This window comes from Erinaceus europaeus, chromosome 12, assembly GCF_950295315.1.
Source record: "Erinaceus europaeus chromosome 12, mEriEur2.1, whole genome shotgun sequence".
In the NCBI taxonomy this organism is placed as follows: domain Eukaryota; kingdom Metazoa; phylum Chordata; class Mammalia; order Eulipotyphla; family Erinaceidae; genus Erinaceus; species Erinaceus europaeus.
Window position 1 is genome coordinate 85,872,884 of NC_080173.1, and position 20,679 is coordinate 85,893,562.

The 20,679-nt window shown below is 44.1% G+C and overlaps 1 protein-coding gene across 3 annotated transcripts in view; it reads right to left on the bottom strand.

Moving 5' to 3' along the window:
* Positions 1–15,852, bottom strand: part of FXR2 (FMR1 autosomal homolog 2) — a 32,743-nt gene extending 16,891 nt beyond the window's left edge. The window contains exons 1-7 of one of the 3 annotated variants that reach the window (XM_060204313.1): positions 15,316–15,852; positions 6,433–6,519; positions 5,645–5,697; positions 5,210–5,303; positions 1,280–1,351; positions 1,019–1,167; positions 453–546 (exon numbers count right to left, since the gene is read on the bottom strand). In XM_060204313.1, coding sequence (XP_060060296.1) covers positions 453–546; positions 1,019–1,167; positions 1,280–1,351; positions 5,210–5,303; positions 5,645–5,697; positions 6,433–6,519; positions 15,316–15,396 — 630 coding nt within the window. In that variant the 5' untranslated portion in view covers positions 15,397–15,852. The remainder of the gene's footprint in view (positions 1–452; positions 547–1,018; positions 1,168–1,279; positions 1,352–5,209; positions 5,304–5,644; positions 5,698–6,432; positions 6,520–15,315) is intronic. The other 2 variants (XM_007522206.2, XM_060204314.1) reach the window with 2 other exon arrangements.
* Positions 15,853–20,679: the final 4,827 nt, after the last annotated feature.

The following is a 20,679-nucleotide window of genomic DNA, read 5'->3' on the forward strand; positions in this document are numbered from 1 at the left end:
AAAAAAGTAGAAGGAAAAATTATTCAAGAAAGTTTGGTCCTATAGCTCAGAAGGTGGCGCATTAAATGAATTAAGTGAATTAAAGGACTGGACTCTCACGCATTAATTTCCAAGTTTAATTTCCAGAACTGCATGTACCAAAGTGATGCTCTGGCTCACTCTCATCAAAAGATTTTTTTAAAGGTTTTATTTATTAATGAGAAAGATGGGGGGGGGGGGGGAAGAACCAGACATCACTCTGGTACATGTGTTGCCTGGGATTGAAATCAGGACCTCATGCTTGAGAGTCCAGTGCCTTATCCACTGCACCACCTCCCAGACCAAAAAAAAATCTTGTGGGCTGGAGAGATAGCACAAAGGTTATGTATAAAGTCTTTCATACCTGAAGCTCTGGTAAAATAGAATAAATATTTAAACAGTTCTTATGTGAAATTCAAGCAAAATAAACTCACCAGAATGAAGAGCTCACTATTTGTGATGTTGAGAAAGATGCAGTTCGCTCCTAGTGCTTTCTTGAACTCCTTATGGACATTTTCGTTTGAGCAACTGCAGAGAAAGAATAAAGTGCTCAGAAGGCTGAGTGTACAGTTAAAAGTTGCAGTTAAAAGTTCAGGAAAAAGAAAGAAGAGTCAAGAAAAAAAAAGATTGCATAAAAACAGGGATGAGAAACTGAGTATATTTAGCAAGAAAGATTCTACTTTTCTTTTTATTTTTTATTGGATAGAAACAGAAAAAACTGAGGGGGAGATAGGGAGAGATTCAGAGAGACACCTGTAGCCCTGCTTCACCACTCACAAATCTTTCCCCCTGCAGGTGGGGACCAGGGGCTTGAACCCACGTCCTTGTGCACTGTAATGTGTGCACTTAACCAAGGTGCGTCACCACCTGGCCCCTTGCAAGGAAGATTCCATAGAGTCAAGGAAGCAACAAAGACAAACTAAGAATGGTGCTTGGGAGGAATAAGGCAGAAATGAGGACCATAACAGGGCCTCCCACTACCAACATTGCTAGCACTCACGCTTCTCTCAGATCCTCAGGCACAGCCATGGTAACCTTGAAGAAGCTGCCTTTTGTTGCAAGGGGATTGGGATTAACTGGCCGAAGGCGTTCCAGAGTAACGATCTCATTGTAAGTGGCATCACAAGCAGCATATTCAATCACATAGAACTGATAGAAGGGAAGAAAGGAGAAGCTGTAAATGACCTGGATTTCTAGCTCCAATATATCTATGAGTTAAATGTTTATTTAAGCAGTTATTCAAGGCTTCCCAGTTACTCACATCTCCCTTCATCATTCGCACCCGGGCCAGCCACCAGCCACAAGGTTCTTGCTCATTTGCTCGAGAATAAACCTGAGAAGTTGGAAAAAAAAAAAGAAAGAAAGACACTAAAGGGCTTGGGAGATAGCACAGTGATTATGCAATAGACTTTCATGTCTAAGGTTGAGGTCCCAGGTTCAATCTCCAGTATCATAAGCCAGAGATGAGCAGTGCTCTGGTTTGTGTCCTCTCCCTCTCTCATTAAAATAAAACATTTTAAAAGACAGAAAGATACATTGACAGTTAAAAGAAAACTCACCTGGTAGACCACACACTTTACCATGTAAGAGGAACCAAGTTTAAGCACCCAGAACCATTAAAAACTGCATGGTAAGTGCTGTAGTGTCTCTATCTCACTTGGTATCTTAGTCCAGTAGAAGTGATGGAATCTCTCAAGCAGAAAGCCCTACCTAGTGTGCATAGGGAAGCTCACAAATGTTGAAGCAGTGCTTCAGCTGTCTCTCCCTCCTCTCTCAATTTCTCCGTCTCTATATCCAAAATAAATTTAAAAATAAATAACTGGGTCGGGTGGTAGCGCAGCAGGTTAAGCACACATGGCGCGAAGTGCAAGGACCGGTGTAAGGATCCTGGTTCAAGCCCCCGGGCTCCCCACCTACAGGGGCGTCGCTTCACAGGTGGTGAAGCAGGTCTGCAGGTGTCTGTCTTTCTCTCTCCGTCTCCCCTCCTCTCTCCATTTCTCTGTCCTATCCAACGACGATGACACCAATAACAATAACTATGACAACAATAAAAACAAGGGCAACAAGAGAAAATAAATAAATAAAATTAAAAGCATGGGGGGGCACCTCTGGAGCTTTACTAGTCTTGGCTTACTTTCAGATAAAGACAGACAGAAACTACAGCACCAAAGCTTCCTGCAAGTCAGTGGGGACTTAACTTGAACCTGGCTTGCGTACATGGCAAAGCAACACACTAACCAAGCATACTATTTTGCTAGCCCTGCAAGGTTTTTAAAATTATTATTAATCAGAAATAGAGGGGCAAAAACAGCAACACTCTAGAACATGTGTTCCCAGAGAATGAATTCAGGCCCTAAGTTTGAGGGTCCAACTATTCATCTTTTTTTAAAACAAGCTCTTATATATATATATATATATATATATATATATTTATTTATTTATTTATATTCCCTTGTTTTTTATTGTTGTTGTAGTTATTATTGTTGTTATTGATGTCATCGTTGTTAAGATAGGACTGAGAGAAATGAAGAGAGGAGGGGGAGGGGAAGACAGAGGGGGAGAGAAAGTAGACACCTGCAGACCCCAGTCCTTGCGCTTTGCATCGTGTGTGCTTATCCCGCTGTGCTATCCCCTGGCCCTCAATAAAATATTTTTTAATGTAAAAAAAAAGGGAGTCGAGCAGTAGCACAGCAGGTTAAGCACAGGTAGGGCAAAGCACAAAGACTAGTGTTAAGGATCCTGATTCAAGCCCCCGGCTCCCCAACTGCACGAGTTGCTTCACAATCGGTGAAGCAGGTCTGCAGTTGTCTATCTTTCTCTCCCTGTCTTCCCCTCCTCTCTCCATTTCTCTCTGTCCTAACAACGGCAACATCAATAACAATAAGCCATGTGTGCTTAACCTGCTGCGCTACCGCCTGACTCCCTCAAGGAGCCATTTTAAGCCCCTAGCCCTATCTGCAAGGGAGGTGGGGGAAGCTTCACAAGTGCTGAAGCAGAGATGCACATCTCTCTCTCTCTCTTTCCCTCTTCCCTCTCAATTTCTCATTGTCTCTATAAGAATAAGTAAGTAAATTACGTATCTGGGGGAAGAGGCTAGGGAGACAGCTTAACTGGTAGAGTGCAGGACTCACATCCCCATAGGCCCTGGTTTGATCCCTACTCTCACATGTATGGTATGAGAGTGGTATTCTGGCTTCTTTCTCAAGTGAAACTCTTATCTCCTGGCTGGGGAAGTGAGGTGGCTCAGCTAGCAGAGAACAGCACTTGCATGCATGAGGCCCTAATTTCAATCCCTGGCACTATATATACTGGATCAGTATTCTGTTCTCTTTTTCAAGAAATAAGTATTATATTTATATAAATTACTATATTTAAATAAGTATTACAGTGGTCCGGGAGGTGGGGCAGTGGATAAAGCATTGGACTCTCAAGCACGGGGTCCTGAGTTCGATACCTGGCAGCACATGTACCAAAGTGATGTCTGGTTCTCTCTTCTACCTTTCAAATAAATAACCTTTATTTAATTTTTTTTTGAAGATTTTATTAATGAGAAGAGGTTAAGTGCACATGAGGCAAAGCGCAGGGACTGGCATAAGGGTCCTGGTTCGAGCCCCCGTCTTCCCATCTATCTGCAGGGGGTCGCTTCACAAGCGGTGAAAGAAGTCTGCAGGTGTCCATCTTTCTCTCCGGGATGATTTATTTTTCTATGCAAAAATGTGCCACGACCTTTCCAACAACTCAATATTTGCATGTGCAAGGTCTCAAGTTCAATCCCTAGCAAAGTATATGTCAGAACGATGCTCTGTGTTTAACCATAACAGTAATGGACAGAGAACTGATCCATTTTTTTTTTAATCTTTATTTATTTATTGGATAGACAGCCAGAAATCAAGAAGGAAGGGGATAATAGAGAGGAAGAGAGACACCTGCAGCCCTGCTTCACCACTTGCGAAGCTTACCCCCTGCAGGTGGGGACCAGGGGCTTGAACCTGGGTCCTTGCACATTGTAATATGTGCACTCAACCAGGTGTGCCACCACCTGGCCCCTCCATCTTTTTTTTTTTTTTAATTTTTTCTTTTATTTATTTACCAGATAGTGACAGAAATTGAGAGGGGATGGGGTGATAGGGAGATAAACAGAGACACACCTGCAGCTCTGCTTCACCACTTGTGAAGCTTTCCCCCTGCAGGTGGGGACTGGGGACTTGAACCTGGGGGGAGAGGAGTGTGACCTACATGGAGGAGGCTAGGATACTACTACTAAAGAAAATACAGACTCTTAGGAAAAGTGACATCTAGAAGATTTTTTTTTCCCTCCAGGGTTATTGCTGGGGCTCACTGCCTGCACCACAAATCCACTGCTCATGGAGGCTTCCCCCCTCCTTTTGTTGCCCTGGCTGTTTTATCATTGTTGTGGTTATTATTATTATTGTATTAATGTCACTGTTGTTGGATAGGACAGAGAGAAATGAAAAGAGGTGGGGAAGACAGAGAGGGGAGAGATAGACATCTGCAGACCTGCTTCACTACTTGTGAAGTGACCCCCCTGCAGGTGGGGAGCCTGGGGCTTGAACCGGGATTCTTTTTTTTTTTTTTTTTTTAAAGATTTTATTTATTTATTGATGAGAAAGATAGGAGAGAAAGAACCAGACATCACTCTGGTACATGTGTTGCCAGGGCTTGAACTCAGGACCTCATGCTTGAGAGTCCAGCACTTTATCCACTGTGCCACCTCCCGGACCACATGAACCGGAATTCTTATGCCTGTCCTTGAGCTTCACACCCTGTGCGCTTAACCCGCTACGCTACCGCCCAACCCCCTGAGAAGTTTTTTTTTTTTTTTTTTAAAGGGTAAACTGCATGCCTCTTTTTTCAGGGTTATTGCTGGGGCTTGGTGCCTGCACTACAAATCCACTGTTCCTGGAGGACATTTTTCTCATTTTTGTTGCCCTTGTTATTTTTATTGTCCTTATTGCTGTTGTTGTTGCCAGATAGGACAGTGAGAACTTGAGAGGAGGAGAAGACAGAGATGGGGAGAAAGATAAGACACCTGCAGACCTACTTGTGAAGCAACCCCCCCTCCTTCCTAACCCCCAGCACGTGGGGAGCTGGGAGCTTGAACTGGGATCCTTGCGCCACATGCACTTAACCCACTGTGCTACCGCCTAGTCCCCAACTTCATGCCTCTTACCTCCACTTCATCTCCTTCCGTGATTTCCTTATTATAGTCAGCTGGAGGTGGTAGCCGTACATCACCAAAAGGAATTTGTCTCTCACTCTGCCAGCTGCAAGGAAATCAGTGACATGAAAATTAACCAGCTGATATGCCTGCCCTTTTCTCTAGCAAAGGGTCACTGCCTCCACTGGACAATGTCTACCTTGCTTGGCAATCAGAGGCTAAACTTCTGGTCTGGTGGCTTCTTTTTCTAGAATCTTAAACGCTGGGTCAAGTGCCTTTCCACTCTCATGAAATTTCAATCCTCTTCTCTCCTGGGATCCATACAGTATGCCAACCCAATCCCTTAGCTCTCTCCCACCTATAACATGCCTCATGGAACTCAACTGCCCTCTCTTCTCCACTCTCCTAGAATCTAGTATGCTGGATTCTCTATTCCCAAGGTCTTACTTGTTTTCAAAGAAGATGGTGACAGAGTCTTCATGGACATCCTTCACAAAGCCCTAGAATGGGTTTTAGAAGAGTAAAAAGGATAATTTACCACCTCAGTCATCAACGGAACATGTACATTTCGATCCCCCCATTTTTAAATATCAGACCAAGGAGGGTCATATTGTTGTTGTTATTATTACTATTGTTTTGATTTTTATTGTCAGCAGGGTTATCACTAGTACTTAGTACAAACACAATGTATCCACTATTCCACTGTTAACATGTGCACCCTACCAGGTGTGCCACCATTCGGATCCCTTGGAAGAGCTTAAACTACTTTTTACATGGAGACACAAGCAATTCTAAGGTCAAGTCAGAAAATCTACATGGAAGAATATAAATACTGAAATAAAAATAGAAAATTAGGTTGACATGGAAAGAGATGTGGAGAAATGAGAAGGAAATTAAGTAGAAATCATCTATAAACTATTGTATTTTACTGTCAGCTGTAAGCCATTAATTCCTCAATAAATTAATTAAAAAAAAAGAAATCATTTGTATCAGCCTGGGAACTGGTGGTCTACTCTGATTCCCACAGGTTCCTCCCTATCTGTTTGCCTCCTGTTGGGCTGAGCAGCTTGCCAGAGTTCAATTAAAATACCAGCAACATTCATTCAGGCTAAGAATATCCCATGGGACAGTATAAGGCTGTCCTGGAACACCTAGAGGACATCAGGATCTGCCAAGAGAAAGGGTCTAGCTCCCCAATACGGCAAGAAAGTTGAACAAGCGTGGTATCTTTATACCTGGGCATGAAGAGAATAATCAGAACATTGAAGGAGTTCAAAATGATGAACAGAAGGGCTGGAGAAACAGTTCAACAGGTAGGGTAGCTGCTTTACCACATACACAACCCAGGTTTGAGCCCCAGCATCAAAAAAAGAGAATAAAAAGATAAAAGATGAACACAATTTATAGAAGAAAAAGCTTGGACTTAAAAAATATTTTTGAATGTTTGACACAGCCAGGAATTTGAAAAGGATAATAAACTGTATAAAGGGCCCCAACCTTGCAATCATGACAGGAAGACGTGACTGAGTAGATGGCCCACCAATTTTCAATATCCTCACTGACAGCCAAAGCTATCTGGTTCCCTCCTAAGCTGCTTCCAATTTTTCTCCTTCTTTTCCCTACTGTTCATACACCCTCAAAATTAAGGAATGCTTATAGCCCAGGAAAGGTGCAGCGGCTTGCATACTGGATTTAAAAGTACGAGGTCCAGGGCTGGGGAGACAGCATAACGATTATGAAAAAGACTCTCATGCCTGAGGCTCTGAGGTCCCAGCTTCAATCCCCTACCACAAACCAGAACTAAGTAGTATTTTGGTCTTTCTCTTTTTCCCCATGGTATCTCTCATTAATATAATTTTTTTTTTTTAAGTACAAGGTCCAGAGTTTGATCCCTAGCACTGCATGAGCCAGACATGACACTGTATGACTCTTTCATGTTAATGACTAAATCTCATTTTAAAATTAGGAATTTTGGGAGTCAGCTGTAGCACAGCTGGTTAAGCACATGTGGCGCAAAGTGCAAGGACCGGCGTAAGGATCCCGGTTCGAGCCCTGGCTCCCCACCTGCAGGGGTGTCACTTCCCAGGCAGTGAAACAGGTCTGGTCTGCAGGTGTCTTTCTCTCCTCCTCTCTGTCTTCCCCTCCTCTCTCCATTTCTCTCTGTCCTATCCAACAACGACATCAATAACAACAATAGTAACAAGGGCAACAAAAGGGAATAAATATTTTTCTTAAATTACAATAATAAAATAAAATTAAGAATTTTGTGAGCAGATGATGGTGCACCCAATAGAGCACATACATTACCATGCTTCAAGAATTGGCTTCAAGCCCTGCCCCTCACCAGCAGAAGGGAAGTTTCACAGGTAGTGAAGCAGTGTTACAAGTGTATCTCCTCTAAGTCTCACCCTCTATCTAAAACAAAATACAATAAATGTAGGGATTTCTATTTTTTTTTTTTTAGAAAATTCAACTTACCAGTTTTCTTGTCTATGATTGAGCTTTTTGTTTTATATTTAAGAATTATTTATGCAGGGGCTGGGTGGTGGCGCACCTGGTTGAGCGCCACACATTAAAGTGCTCATAGACCAGGGTTCGAGCCCCTAGCCTCCACCTGCAGGGGGAAAGCTTTGTGAGTGGTAAAGCAGTGTTACAGGTGTCTCTCTCTCTCTATCTTTCCCTACTCTCAATTTCTGGTTGTCTCTGTCCAATAAATAAATAAAGGTAAAAAGAATTTTTTAGTCCGGGAAAAGGCACAGTGGATAAGGTGCTGGATTCTCAAGCATGACATTCTGAGTTTAATCCCCAGCAGCACATATACTAGAATGATAGCTGGTTCTTTCTCTCTCCTCCTATCCCTCTCATTAAAATAAACCTTTACCTAATCTAAGGTCGTATACATTTACTCCTTTTTTTTTTTTTTAAATGAAATAGAAGAGATATAAGTCAGAGCTTTACTTCTGTTACAATCACACTGGGGAATCATGTCAGTAGCCTCAGGCATGCAATTCTTGCACTTTACCAGCTGCTTCCCCTGTATCTTCTGGAAGATTTAGTTTCTTATTTTCCACTTAGACCTATGATCCATTTTGAACTAAATTCTATATATGATGCAAATGTGGGTGTGCGTGTCTCCGCGCGCACATGTATGTCCCAAAGCCTTACACATACAAGATTTCATTATCTCAGGAGTGACTTTTTCATTCTTACTTCAGACAGAGAGACCAGAGCATACATAGGTCCATCATCACTAGAGCTTCTCCTAGTATCTTAGTGCTTCCCTAGTGTGTCAGGATGCAAAGCCCAGGCCCTCACACATGGTAAGCTATGCACTGTATTGTGTGAGCTATCACTTGGTTTATTTTTTACTTACAGATTGTTTTGGCACTATTTATTGAAAAGACTATTCTTTCTCTACTGAAATTACCTTTCACTTCTGCCAAAAACAAAAATCCAAGAAACACAAATTACTGTAAGGCTGACAAAACTGCTCACTAAATAGTGTACTGCTTTTATCAGGTTTGAGCCTGGCCCCTACTGCGTTAGAGGAAGCTTTGGTGCTGTGGTCTCATTCACTCTTTGCCTTAAAAAGTATAATGGCAGAAAGTAAACCAGTGGTTAGTGGAAGACATTTTGGAATGACAGAAATGTTCACTGGAGTGGGGTGGGGGGATAGGACGGGGCTGTTGGCACAGTGCAGGACTTGGAAGCTTAAGTTCCTGAGTTCAACTTCCAGTACCACATAGGTCAGAGTGATGCTCTGGCTCTCGCTAATTAATAAAGTCTAGACAGATAGACAGACAGGAAGGAAGGGAGGGACGGAGGAAGAGGGTGGGAAGAAAAGGACTTAGGGCCAGGCGGTGGCTCACCTGGTTAAGTGCACACATCACAATGCATAGGGATGCAGGTTCAAGCTCCTGGTTCCCACCTGCAGGGAGAAAGCTTCACGAGTGGTGAAGGAGGGCTGCAGGTGCTGTTTCTCTCCCTATCTCCCTCTCAATTTACCTCTATCCAATAATACTCACTTGATTGTGATCATTTTATGTCAAAGCTTAGGCTGTACACTTCTGTGTATCCACTGTATATGTATTATAACTTGATATAGCTATTAAAAAATACTTACTACACTGCTATTGTCTTATGGTGAGAAATCTAAACCTAAATTCCACTTCTGGCATTACTCTCTCTCTTCTTTTAGAGTAGGCTCTTACTCGAGACCACCACTTCATAAAGCACTAGTATTCCTAGCTATGTGCTTCGGTACTCCTACAGCACATGCTATAGTTCTCTACCATTCCCTTCCTTAGAAAGGAGTGTTTTTCCATTCTTGATTCAGCTCCATCAATATCCAGCCACTCTATTATACTCATCTTATTTATTTATTCCCTTTTGTTGCCCTTTTTATTGTTGTAGTTATTATTATTGTTGTCATCATTGTTGGATAGGACAGAGAGAAATGGAGAGAGATGGGGAAGACAGAGAGAGGGAGAGAAAGATAGACACCTGCAGACCTGCTTCACCGCCTGTGAAGCGACGCCCCTGCAGGTGGGGAGCCGGGGCTGGAACCCCGGCTTATACAGGTCCTTGCGCTTTGCACCACCTGCGCTTAACCCGCTGCGCTACAGCCCGACTCCCAATAATACTCAATAATAAAAGTCTTTTGAAGTACTTTTTATTAAAAATATTTATTTCTAACCCCAGTACCACATGTACAGGTTTGGTACTGTGGCTTGTCTCTCCTCTCTGCTTCATGTAAAATTTTCACATGTAATAAGCCTTTTTTTTAATTTTTATTTATTTTGTTGTCCTTGTTGTTTTATTGTTGTAGTTATTATTGTTGTTGTTATTGATGTCATCGTTGTTGGATAGGACAGAGAGAAATGAAGAAAGAAGGGGAAGACAGAGAGAGGGAGAGAAAGACAGACACCTGCAGACCGGCTTCACTGTGCCTATGGCTTGATTCCAGATCCTAATGCCGGTCCTTGTGCTTTGCTCTTATCCCATCTGCACTACTGCCCAACTCTCGTAATAAAAATTTTTTATTACTTATTTATGTGGAGGAGACATTATAATGGTTACGTAAGAAGACTCTCATGCTAGATGCTCCAAGGTCCAGGTTCAATCCCCCACACTACCATAAACCAGAGCAGAACTCTGGTGTAGAGAGGAAAAATCTACTTCTTAATATGAAAGAGGGACAAAACTAGAGAGAATCAGAGCATCATTCTGGCACAGGCAATGTCAGGGATGCAATTTGGGATCCCACAGTTTTAAATCAGATGCTCAAGCTACTGAGCTGCTTGAACCCCAAGTCCTCACACGGTACATGTGCACTCAATTAGGCACACCAATAGATCTTCTCACTCTATAATCCAATTTTCCAGTATCAGATTGGTAGAAGTAGCAAGACAATTCTGTTTTTTTTCCAGCTGCCATGATCTCCACGGCAGAAAGCAAAGCTCAGAAGGTAGTTATCCTTCAAATTACTACTTAGTAATTCAACCACAAATCAGTCATTCCAACATTTCCTTCAAATGTAAAAGGTCTTTTTCCTTCAGATAGTCTCCAGAATAAGATTTCCCTTCAACTTCCTATTACTTTCTTCACATTACAATTCAGTCTCTAACTTAATTCCATTCACATCATCCAGTTTTTTTTCTCCAAATATACCAGTAGTGGAAAATGAGTTCCTAGTTCTGCTCAGACCATACTCACTATGCAGGTAAGAACAAACAACTGGGGAGTCGACTGGTAGTGCACCGGGTTAAGCACAGGTGGCGCAAAGTGCAAGGACCAGGGTAAGGATCCTGGTTCGAGACCCTTCACAGGCGGTGAAGCAGGTCTGCAGGTGTCTTTCTCTTCCCCCTGTCTTCCCCTCCTCCGTCCATTTCTCTCTGTCCTATCCAACAACAACGACATCAAGAACAACAACAATAAAACAGCAAGGGCAACAAAAGGGAATAAAAAAAACTGTAAAAAAAAAAAAAAAGAACAAACAACTGGGGAGTCCGGCGGCGCGCAGCAGGTTAAGCGCACATAGCGCAAAGCGCAAGGACCTGCGTAAGGATCCCGGTTCCAGCCCCCGGCTCCTCAACTGCAGGGGAGTCGCTTCACAGGTGGTGAAGCAGGTCTGCAGGTGTCTATCTTTCTCTCCCCTTCTGTCTTCCCCTCCTCTCTCCATCTCTCTCTATCCTATCCAAGAGCAACGACATCAATAACCACAACAATGGTAAACAATAAGAGCGAAAAAAGGGGAAATTAATTAATTAAAAAAAAAAAAAGGAACAACTATTTCTAAAAAGCCAACTAGAGTGGTTCGGGAGGTGGCGTAGTGGATAAAGCATTGGGCTCTCAACCATGAGATCATGAGTTCAATCCCTGGCAGCACGTGTACCAGAGTGATGCCTGGTTCTGTTTCTCATGAATAAAGAAATTCTAAAAAGAGAGTCAGGCGGTAGCAAAACGGGTTAAGCAAACGTGGCGCAAAGCTCAAGGACTGGAGTAAGGATCCCGGTTCGAGCCCCAGGCTCCCCACCTGCAGGGGGCCACTTAACAAGGGTTGAAGCAGGTCTGCAGGTGTCTGTCTTCCCCTCCTCTCTCCATTTCTCTCTGTCCTATCCAACAATGACGACATCAATAACAACAACAATAACTACAACAATAAAAAAGGGCAAGAAAAGAGAATAAATATTTTTTAAAATTCTAAAAAAAAAAAAAAGCAAACTAGATCCAAAGGGTAACTTGATCCACTGGCTCCTGACTTATTCTGACTATGACTTACAAGATTTAGGACTAAACAAAGAAGAAAAGTCCCTGGGTTCCTAGATAATTCAGTTTCCTCAAATTCTAAGATAATAAATAATTCCCATCTTCAACCTACTTTATAATATTGGACTTTTAAGTAGTTATTCTAGGAGAAAAGCAGGGAGAGCAAAAAAGTCTATGCTAGGGGCCAGGTGGTGATGCATTTGGTTAAGAGCATACATTACAGTACGCAAGGACCCAGGTTCAAGGCCCTGGTACCCACCTGCAGAAGGAAAGCTTCACAAGTGAAGCAGGGCTGCAGATGTCTCTCTATCTCCCTCACCCCTCTCACTATCTGTCTCTATCCAATAGCAAATAAATACATATTTAAAAATTAAAATAAAGCGCATATGCTGGGGGGTAGGTAATATAATAGTTATGCAAAGAGACTCATGCCTGAGGCTCCAAAGTCACAGGTTCAATCCCCCACACTATCATAAACCAGAGCTGAGCAGTGTTCTGGTTAAAAAAAAAAAAAGAACTGATGGGATATCTTGTATCAAAATAATGTAAATCCCAGATAGGACATCAGCAGTCTCATCCTGAAAGATCAACAGGACCCAATTCTGAGAGGGAAGGAAGGGTCTTTTCAAAAATACAGGGAGTCGGGCTGTAGCGCAGCGGGTTAAGCGCAGGTGGCGCAAAGCACAAGGACCGGCATAAGGATCCCGGTTCCAACCCCGGCTCCCCACCTGCAGGGGAGTCGCTTCACAGGCGACTCCTCCATTTCTCTCTGTCCTATTCAACAACGACAACAACAATAATAACTACAACAATAAAACAACAAGGGCAACAAAAGGGAATAAATAAAATAAATATTAAAAAATATATACAAAAGTTCTAGGAAGCATTGTAAACACTCCTTAACCTATACCAAAGTTTGCTGAGTCATGAGTATTAAATCAGAAGCAAAGTGAAAATAGTTATCTATGTGCTACTGGAAGTTTAAGGTGCTAAATTAACCCAAACACAAAATCTACATTATCTGCTTTTCTGTATCCTGAATCAAAGTGTCCTGTCCCCAATCTACTATAGCCATGGCCCACTGAATAGGAAAGATTCAGATATTCTATTTATATGTGGGAAAGGAAACATCTCCCTTCCCAGATATTTGTTAATTCAAACTGGATACCAATCCTTCCTAGTTATACAGTTACCACAACTTCTAGAATAAAAACTAGTATCATATTTTGATTTCAATTTAAGAATATATCTTCTTGGAACCCAGAACTTGGGTGTGGGAAGGACTGAAATGAAGAAAAAGATACTGAGGGAAACTCACAAAATGTTAAAAGGAACTATATATATTTTAAAGGTAATGCAAGTATGAGAGAAAGATAGAAAATATATATTCAACCAGAATGAAATTAACAGACTTTTGCCAAAGAAAACAAATGTTATGAAGGCAGGCTAGAAGAAAAGTTCTGAAAGTTAGGCAAGAAGGCATAAAAAATAAAATAATGGGAGTAGGCTGGTAGCACAGCAGGTTAAGCGCAGGAGGCGCAAAGCGCAAGGACCAGTGTAAGGATCCCGGTTCAAGACCCCTGGCTCCCCACCTGCAGGGGAGTCGCTTCACAGGCGGTGAAGCAGGTCTGCAGGTGTCTGTCTTTCTCTCCCCCTCTCTGTCTTCCCCTCCTCTCTCCATTTCTCTGTCCTATCCAACAACAATGACATCAATAACAACAGTAACACAGCAATGAGGTAGGGCAACAAAAGGGAATAAATAAAATAAAAAACAGGAGAGAGGGCAGGGATAGCATAATGATTATGCAAATACTCTTCCTTCCCTGAGGCTCCAAAGTCCCAGGTTCAATCCCCTGCACCACCATAAGCCAGAGCTGAGCATTGCTCTGGTTGGAAAAAAAAAAAAAAACAGGAGAGAGACTGATAGCTTACTTCATACATGGAAGAAGGTGGTTCCTGGAAGTTACATAGGAATACATAAATATTAGGGGGAAAGGCCAAAGGTTTCAACTTAAGCTGGGGCTGAAACCTTCCATTTCAAGGGCAAGTACAAGACCCTTTCCAGTTATAGAAAGATATGATTTCACAGAGAAGAAATTGGGAGAAAGTCATTTTCAAGGGCAGGAAAGTGGAGAGATCGATAAGGGAGGAAAGACTTGAAGGGTAGGAAAGAGGATTTTTCCTCACTAGTGAGGTTATAAGTTACCTCTGTTCTTGTCCCTCAGGGTAAAATGTTAGAATGAGACTGGAGTCAGGAAAAATGAGACAATTCTCAGGAATAAAGTTCACAGAGACTCGAATTAACAACAGTCACACAACGAAAAAATCCTGAGTGGCAAGAGGCGTCTCCCTGTGGCTTAAGTGACTTGGGGTGGGGGTTGTCTTGGAAAACATATTGAGAACAGTTAAAAAATATAATAATAACAACAATAAAGCAGTAAAAGGAGGCCTACAGAATCAAACAGAAATGGAGCTGGGTGGGAAGAGAAGTAGCAGTAAACAAAGATTTGTGAAGAATGATTCTCAAAAAAAAAAAAAAAAACAACCTCTAAGATTCCATATTGAGAGCTGGCCAAAAACGATCTAGAAGTGGGAATTTTAAAGAGGATAACAGAAAGTATCCTCATGAGATTCCCCCTTTAGAGATCATGAAAATAAAGCTTACCCTCAAGATGAGAAAACTATAGGGACAGTCCAAGTGTACTTGAGGTCAAAGTGAGATGACAAATACAAATCCATCCGTCCCTGGGGTGGAAGGGTAGACCAGCTAACCTTGGGATAAAAGGGTGGGAGGGAGGGTGAGAAACTGGTGAAAAGATGCCACCTTATGGCTAGGAGGTAACTCGCCTGGTACAGGCGGGAGCTCCTGAGGTCAAAGATACCAAATGTCATAAATGAATTCTGACCGTTTTCTCCTTGGGTCGGGAAGAGGAAACAGAAGCAAAGTGGAGTCATCTCCCAGAGCCAGGAGGCAGAAGGCCTCGCTGAGCAAGACGACAGAATTTAATATGGGACGGCCTTCCCAGGGGAGCAGTGAGAGAGAATAAAGAGAATTCTCCATGTGCTTGGGCAGGGGGCAGACACGATGTGGTGTCGCGAGGAAAACAGGAAAAGTCAGCAAGAAGCCGGGGAAACGGGGTGGGTGTGAGAAGACGGTCCCCGAACGACCCCAGGCTGACGTTGGTCCTCTGCGAGCGGGGCCCCCGCGCCGGTGAAGAGGGTCGGGAGCGAGGAAGCGGGAGCTCGCAGGGGTCGCCCCCCGAGGCCTGCGGCTGGGAGCGCGGGTCACCCACCCACCCTCGGCTGCTCCGGGCTCCGCACGGGCGTCCCCGGCCGGCGCGCCGCCTCACCTTGTAGAAGGCCCCGTTGGAGCCGCGCACCTCGACGGGCAGTCCCGGCTCCACATCCCCCCCAGAGGCCAGGCCGCCCATGGCGCCGCCACCGCCTCCGACTCCCCCGGAGACGGCCGCGGCCGTGGTCTGAGTGCGGGCCGGGCCAGGCCCCCGGCGTCTCCCCGGAGGAGGAGCCGGAGGGGGAGCCGCGGGGGGCGGGAGCCGGGCCGGCCCCACGGCGGCCCTGCCACAGCCAACGAGCAGGGGGCCGGGGCCGGGCCGCTCCCCGTCCGCCGCCGCCGCCGCCGCCGCCGCCGCCTTGGTCTCCGCCACCGTGAGGGAAACGGCTGCCGCCGCCGCTGCCTTCGTCACCTCAGCTTCCGCCCGCCGCCGCCCCGGCTGCTGCCTCAGTCCCGGGACCTGCTGCTGCCGCTACCGCTCCACGGCCTCCACCTCCCCCTGTCGCCGCCGCCTACTGCGCAGGCGCCGCGAGCACTCGCCCGCCGCGCGCGGGGCCCCGAGGGCCACGGCGCAGGCGTCAAGGCTGTCGACCCAGCTCGCGCGAGCCAGCGCATCAGGGCTTCCACACTCGCTTTCACTCTCTCACGCCCCCTCTCGGCGGCCCGCCCGCGCACGCGCAGAACGAAATTAGCGCGCTTTCTTCACCACCCCAGGACTCCACCGCCCTCGTCTCTTCTTGCCCCGCCCCACAACAGCGAGAACTAACCAATCGTGGCGAAGGAGGGGCTGAGCCCCCGGCGTCGGATTGGATTTAGACCTCTGCTCAGACCAGACCCACCTCACGGCCTCGATCTCCCGGTTGGGGCCAGTTAGAGATGGGCATGCGCCTAAATGACTGGCCACTTTCCCCACCTTTGTATTTCTCGGTGCGCAGGCTCCTAAAGAAAAAAGAGGAGGAGTCAAAAGGCAAAAAGATTAATGAGTGCCTGATACGCATGCGCTAGGTTTCCCTGCCCGCCGCACGTTATGTGAAGTTCTGTTCTAAGAGCTCTAAGAATTGTGTTCTGACATAGAAAAAATTTGGGGGTGGGAGTAGATAGCATAATGGTTATGCAAAGAGGCCTTCGTGCCTGAGGCTCCAAAGTCCCAGGTTCAATCCCCACCATAAAGCAGAGCTGAGCTGTGAGCAATGTTCTAATATAGAGATATAGATATATAGATATAGATATATAGATATAGATATATAGATATAGATATATAAATATATAGATATAGATATATAATCTGGGGGCCCTAGCATCGTTAGACAAACTTTCATGCCTGAGATTCTGAGGTCCCAGGTTCAGTCATGGACACTACTATAAACCAGAGCTGATCAGTGCTCTGCTTGGGGAAAAAAAAAAAGGTTCATGCATATAACAAACATTAACGAAAAATTTCTGAGCATTATTGAAAAGTAAATGTAGCTTAGATTAACACAAGATTTGATGTTGAATTGTCGAATAAATTAAAAATAGGGGGGCAGGTGATGGAGCACCTGGCTAAGCACACACATTACAGTGCGAAAGGTCCTAGGTTCAAGCCCTTGGTCCCCACCTGCAGGGGGAAAGTTTCATGAATGGTAAAGCAAGACTACAGGGGTGTGTCTCTCCCCTCCCTCCTCTCTCCCCCAACCCTCTCAACATCTCTGTCTCTATCTGATAATAAAAATAAAGAGAAATCTTAAAAATTAATAATAGGAAAAGCCTTAATTAAAGGGAGGAAAATGAGGGGCTGGGCTGTGGTGCGCCCAGCTGAGAGCACACATCATGTGCAAGGACTCAGGTTGGAGTCCCCAACTCCTCACCTACATAGGGAAACTCCATGAGCGCTGAAGCAGGTCTACAAGTGTTTTTTTTCTCTCTCTCTTTTTCTCTCCTCCTCCCCTCTCAATTTCTATCTAGCCTATCAAGTAAAATAGAAAGGATTTGTTTTAAACAAGGACAAATAAATGTGACAACCCAGAAGGTGACACAGTGGATTCTCAAGCCTTGGACTGTCAAGCACGACATTCAAAGTCATGCATCATCCCCAGTATTGCATGCTCCCAAGTGATGCTCTTGTTCTCTCTCATAAATAAGTAAACCTTTTTAAAAAGGAATTTTAAAATGTAGGTAGAAGTAAATAAAGCAGCACAAATTAGAATATAGTGCTATGCCCACAGAGATACATAAATAGAGAGTGAAAGATCGTAACACTGAATTTTTCTTCAATTTTGTCATGGCCAGGTTTCAACCTGGGTCAAGTGAGTTATCTTGCCAGCCCTAAATAAACAAGTCTTAAGTATAGAAGCTAATAACCAGAATATATTAAAAAAAAACTTGCCAATCTCAACAACAAATAACCCCATCCAAAAATGGGGGGAGGACTTGGACAGAATATTCACCACAGAAGAGATCCAAAAGGCTGAGAAACACATGAAAAAATGCTCCAAGTCTCTGATTGTCAGAGAAATGCAAATAAAGACAACAATGAGATACCACTTCACTCCTGTGAGAATGTCATACATCAGAAAAGGTAACAGCAGCAAATGCTGGAGAGGGTGTGGGGTCAAAGGAACCCTCCTATACTGCTGGTGGGAATGTCAATTGGTCTAACCTCTGTGGAGAACAGTCTGGACAATTCTCAGAAGGCTAGAAATGGACCTACCCTATGATCCTGCAATTCTTCTCCTGGGGATATATCCTAAGGAACCCAACACACCCACCCCAAAAGATCTGCGTATACATATGTTCTTGGCAGCACAATTTGTAATAGCCAAAACCTGGAAGCAACCAGGTGTCCAACAACAGATGAGTGGCTGAGCAAGTTGTCGTATATATATACAGTGGAATACTACTCAGCTATAAAAAATGGTGACTTCACCGTTTTCAGCCAATCTTGGATGGACCTTGAAAAATTCATGTTAAGTGAAATAAGTCGGAAACTTATGATGAGTATGAGTATGGGATGATCTCACTCTCAGGCAGAAGTTGAAAAACAAGATCAGAAAAGAAAACACAAGTAGAACCTGAACTGGAATTGGCGTATTGCACCAAAGTAAAAGACTCTGGGGTGGGTAGGTGGGGAGAATACAGATCCAAGAAGGATGAAAGAGGACCTAGTGGTGGTTGTATTGTTATATGGAAAACTGGGAAATGCTATGCATGTACAAACGATTGTATTTACTGTTGAATGTAAAACATTAATTCCCCAATAAAGAAATAAAAAAAAACATAAATATAGCACAAAGTGCAAGGACTGACTAAGGATCCCAGTTCGAGCCCTCAGCTCCCCACCTGCAGGGGAGTCACTTCACAAGCGGTGAAGCAGGTCTGCAGGTATCTGTCTTTCTCTCCCACTCTGTCTTCCCCTCCTCTCTCTATTTCTCTCTGTCCTAACCAACAACAACGACAACAGCAATAAAACAACAAGGGCAACAAAAGGGAATAAATAAATATTATAAAAACATAAATATACTTGAGGGCCAGGCAGTAGTACAGTGGGCTAAGCGCACATGGCACGAAGCGCCAAGTACCAGTGTAAAGATCCTGGTTCGAGCCCCTGGTTCCCCACCTGTAGGGGGTCGATTCGCAAGGAGTGAAACAGGTCTGCCAGTATCTATCTTTCTCTCCCCATCTGTGTCTTCCTTCCCTCCCTCAACTCTGTCCTACCCAGCAGCAACAACAACAATAATAATAGCAACAGCAATGTTGAACAAGGGCAACAAAGGGGAAAACATGGCCTCAAGGAGCAGTAGATTCGTGATACAGGCGCGGAGCCCCAGCAATAACCCTGGAGGCAAGATAAAATAAAATAAAATAAAATAAAATAAAATAAAATAAAATAAAATAAAATAAACAGGGAGTCAGGGGCCAGGTGGTGGTGCACCTGGTTGAGCGCACGTATTACAATGCGCAAAGACCCAGGTCAAGCCCTTAATCCCCACCTGCAGGAGGAAAGCTTTCCGAGTGGTGAAGTAGTGCTGCAGGTGTCTCTCTGTCTCTCTCCCTACCACCTTCTTGATTTCTGGCTGGCTCTATCCAATAAATAAAGATAATAAATAAATAAATAAGGAGTCAGACAGGTTAAGTGCACATGGCGCAAGGTGCAAGGACCAGGGTAAGGATCCCAGTTTGAGCCCCCAGCTCCCCACCTGCAGGGGAGTCGCTTCACAGGCGGTGAAGCAGGTCTGCAGGTGTCTGTCTTTCTCTCCCCCTCTCTGTCTTCCCCTCCTCTCTCCATTTCTCTCTGTCCTATCCAACAACAACAATATCAATAACTACAACAATAAAACAACTAGGGCAGGCAGGGGTAGATAGCATAATGGTTATGCAAAGACTCTCATGCCTGAGGCTCCAAAGTCCCAGATTCAATCCTTTGCACCATCATAAGCCAGAGCTGAGCAGTGCTCTGGTAAAAAGAAAAAAGAAAAAAAAAGGGAATAAATAAATATTAAATAAATAAACATATTTAAAACATATTTGTAAAACATTGTTAAATCACTCACTAATAGTAATAATAACTCTAAGTAGCAAAGAAAAAAAATCCTAAAAGTCAATAGTATTTTGCGATTTGAGTGGTGGTTGACCCTATAGAGCACACTTTGCCATGTCTGAGGACCCAAATTCAAGTCCTATCCTCATCTGGGGGAGGGGGTTGAAGCTTCACTAGCAGTGGTAGCAATTAAAATGGAATAAATAAATCTTTTAAAAAATAAACAAAAGAAAAACAATGACTAGGGCCAGTAAGACAGCTCATTTGGGAGGGCCTCTGCTTTGTCATGCATGTAATGCAGATTCAAGCCAGGTCCCCACTACACAGAAGCTTTGGTGCTATGGTGACTTCACATCTCTCCCACTGCCTCTATATCACTCTTTTCTCCTTCCTTCCTTCCTTCCTTCCTTTCTTCCTTTCTTTCTCTCTCTCTCTTTTTTTTTTTTCCTCCAAGATAATCTCTGGAGCTCGATGCCAGCACTGCATATCTACTGTCCTGGTGACCTTTTTTTCCCCTGTTTTATTGGCTAGGCCAGAGAAATTGAGAGGGGAAGGGAAGACAGAGAAAGGGAAAGACAGACACCTGCTTCACCTCTCCCCCCCCCACACACACACACACAGGTGAGGAGCTGGGGGCTCGAATCCAGGTCCTTGCACTTTGTACTATATGCACTTAACCTGGTGCATCACTACCCAACTCCCTGTATCACCTTTTTTTTTTTAATTATTTTTTCTATTGTTTTTATTTGTTGGAGAATGGACCCACTGTCCTGAAAAGTCCAGGCCATTGTTTCCATGAGATCCAAGCAGGTTGACCCCCAACTCTCCCTTGAGGTGGAGAGAAGGGCTGGTTCCTCCCATCACTGGAATTTATGATGGCTGGACCCTGTGACAGGGGCGCCTTTC